The 2,500-nt window shown below is 49.3% G+C and overlaps 1 protein-coding gene across 1 annotated transcript in view; it reads right to left on the bottom strand.

Moving 5' to 3' along the window:
* Positions 1-2,500, bottom strand: part of slc25a22a (solute carrier family 25 member 22a) — a 30,653-nt gene that overhangs the window by 6,298 nt on the left and 21,855 nt on the right. The window contains exon 8 of the mRNA XM_062547040.1: positions 1-125. This exon is cut by the window's left edge and continues 23 nt beyond it. Coding sequence (XP_062403024.1) covers positions 1-125 — 125 coding nt within the window. The remainder of the gene's footprint in view (positions 126-2,500) is intronic.

Raw genomic sequence — 2,500 nt, 5'->3', positions numbered from 1 at the left:
CTTGTAGAGGCCGGCGATGCCTTTGGAGCGCAGTAGTTCTCGTGTGATCTGCATAGCGGTCGGGCTCTTCACCTCCACAGGGCCCCCTGGGGCCACCGTCTCTGGCATCAGCTTCCTTTGGGCGGCTGCAACACACACACACCACCATCTCCATCACCATCGCCATCACCACCCTTGGTTGCCACGGCAACACCGCATCAGGACCGACGGCCCCACTCCACATAGCCATATCTCACTCTTTCCCCCTCACACCTCACTCTCACACCTGCGATGGGCAGGACCGCCTGCATATCTGTGGAATAACACCAATCTAACACGTGCCTTAAAGCAGTAACATGCTCTGAGCCTGATGTTTACTGAACTGCTATATACCATCCATCCATTAAACCATCTTAAACAGCCCAACTGACTCCTCAATTCTAGCACTGCACCTGACTGAGACCTGCAAGCCCTACGCCATGGTGCATTTAATATATATCATGTGTGTTTGTGTACTAGTCTGTGTGCAGCAGAGACATCATCAGGAGCTGTACTCAGATCAGTGGTGACTGTAGGAGACCCTCCTGTCCTGCGGGCTTGTGTGTCTGAGTGGAGTGGACAGGAAGGGAACAGAGTGGCCTCAATTTTAAGCCCTCTGCTCACCGCTGGGAGGAAAGATGCAGAGTGGTGGCATACAGGCTCACACTAGAACACTAGATGAGAACACTACACATACATTCTACATGAGAACACTCCATGAGAACACTACATAACAACACTACATGAGAACAAAGATCCTTAATTATTGAGCAACGTAATGCATCTCTATGGAAGCAAAATTCGAACAGTTCCGGTCTGCTTAAAGAGGCGTGTCGCAAAGACGTCATAGTGGGATATCGATCTCTGTCAAGCAGCAAGCAGTTCAGTTCGAATGTTAACAGGTCTGCTTAAAGGGGGATTTAGCCCCCCTCCTTTGCGAAGACAGAACGCGGAAATGATCGAACGTTTGCGCCTCTCGCTCCGCTTTAACCCTCTCTGATGAGAACTCCACATAAGAACACTACATGAGAACACTACATGAGAACACTAGAACTCCACTCCACATAAGAACACTACATGAGAACACTACACTAGTGACTAGAACACTACATGAGTTTACTCATACATTAGTAGACATTCTAATGAGCACTCAAAGAATCCTCCATAAAAATGTATGGGGTTGGTTTGCAATGGCAATATAGGAGTTGTCTACTATCACACGGTTCACACCCAATCCTGTATGCCTCCCGATTCACTTGAATAGGAGAATATCTGGCCGATAATTGCCCAAAATGCGTTCAATCAAGATGGCTGCCAAGTGTGGGGACTTGCCTATAAGGAGGACTTTGATTTACTGCATGACTAGAACACTAGACATGCTGAATTAGTAACTTAATGGACTTGAGGGCATTGTCTCACTGTTCTGTGCTCTCGTTTGCGTAAGGAGACAATAAAATCTAATCTAATCTAATAGGAGGAACAATGAGGAAATCCCTACTGGTCCACAATGCAAGATGCAATGTCCATTTTGTCCACTAGAGGGCGATACGTTTCTGCGTACCTGCTCCTTGAATCTCACACAGCCTTTCTGTCTGTCCCCTGTTCCCTGAAGAGCTCCGGTGCGTGTGTGTGTGTGTGTGTGTGTGTGTGTGCGCCTCTGTCTGTCTGTCCCCTGTTCCCTGTGGAGCCCCGGTGAGTGTGTGTGTGTGTGTGCGCCTCTGTCTGTCTGTCCCCTGTTCCCCTAGGAGCCCCGGTGTGTGTGTGTGTGTGTGTGTGTGTGTGTGTGTGTGTGTGCCTCTCTGTGTCTGTCCCCTGTTCCCCGAGGAGCCCCTGGTCCACTGAGACGTCAAAGGAGCCGTGGTCAGCAGGATTTAATTAGCGTGATTTATGCGCTCTGTGAAAAGAGCAAAGTCACACAACCCGAAATCTGGTCCTCAAACACACACTGGACCGAAACACACACACACACACACACACACACACACACACACACACACACAGCTTAAGGTCACTGAGTCTGCGTTAGTCCAGTAACTCCACATGGCTAACCTGCCTCAGTAACTGAATCTGCTTTAATCTGCTTTAGTTTCCTACAGTCAAATTCAGTCGCTTTTTCACAAACATGCTTAAGAGTTCCTACACAGTACAGGAATGACCCTTGTGTTGTCTGTGTGTCAGTTGGTTACATTGTCAGCAAGTTTCTCTTGGGGGACTTTTGTACTCACACACACACAAACACACACACTCACACAGGGGGTGATAAGACTGCTCTCTGCTGGACGACTGCCACCCTAGTAGACACAACTCTGGAGTCCTTCTGCAGCGCAACAGACTGTGTCCACACATCTGGACTGTGTCCTGGCCGATAGGGACTCGTCCACACAGCTGGACTGTGTCCTCCTGGCCGATAGAGACTCGTCCACACAGCTGGACTGTGTCCTCCTGGCAGATAGAGACTCGTCCACACAGCTGGACTGTGTCC

The sequence above is a fragment of the Sardina pilchardus genome, chromosome 10 (assembly GCF_963854185.1).
Source record: "Sardina pilchardus chromosome 10, fSarPil1.1, whole genome shotgun sequence".
Classification (NCBI taxonomy): domain Eukaryota; kingdom Metazoa; phylum Chordata; class Actinopteri; order Clupeiformes; family Clupeidae; genus Sardina; species Sardina pilchardus.
The sequence above is the reverse complement of the archived record's forward strand: the minus strand, read 5'-3'. Positions and strand labels throughout refer to the sequence as shown.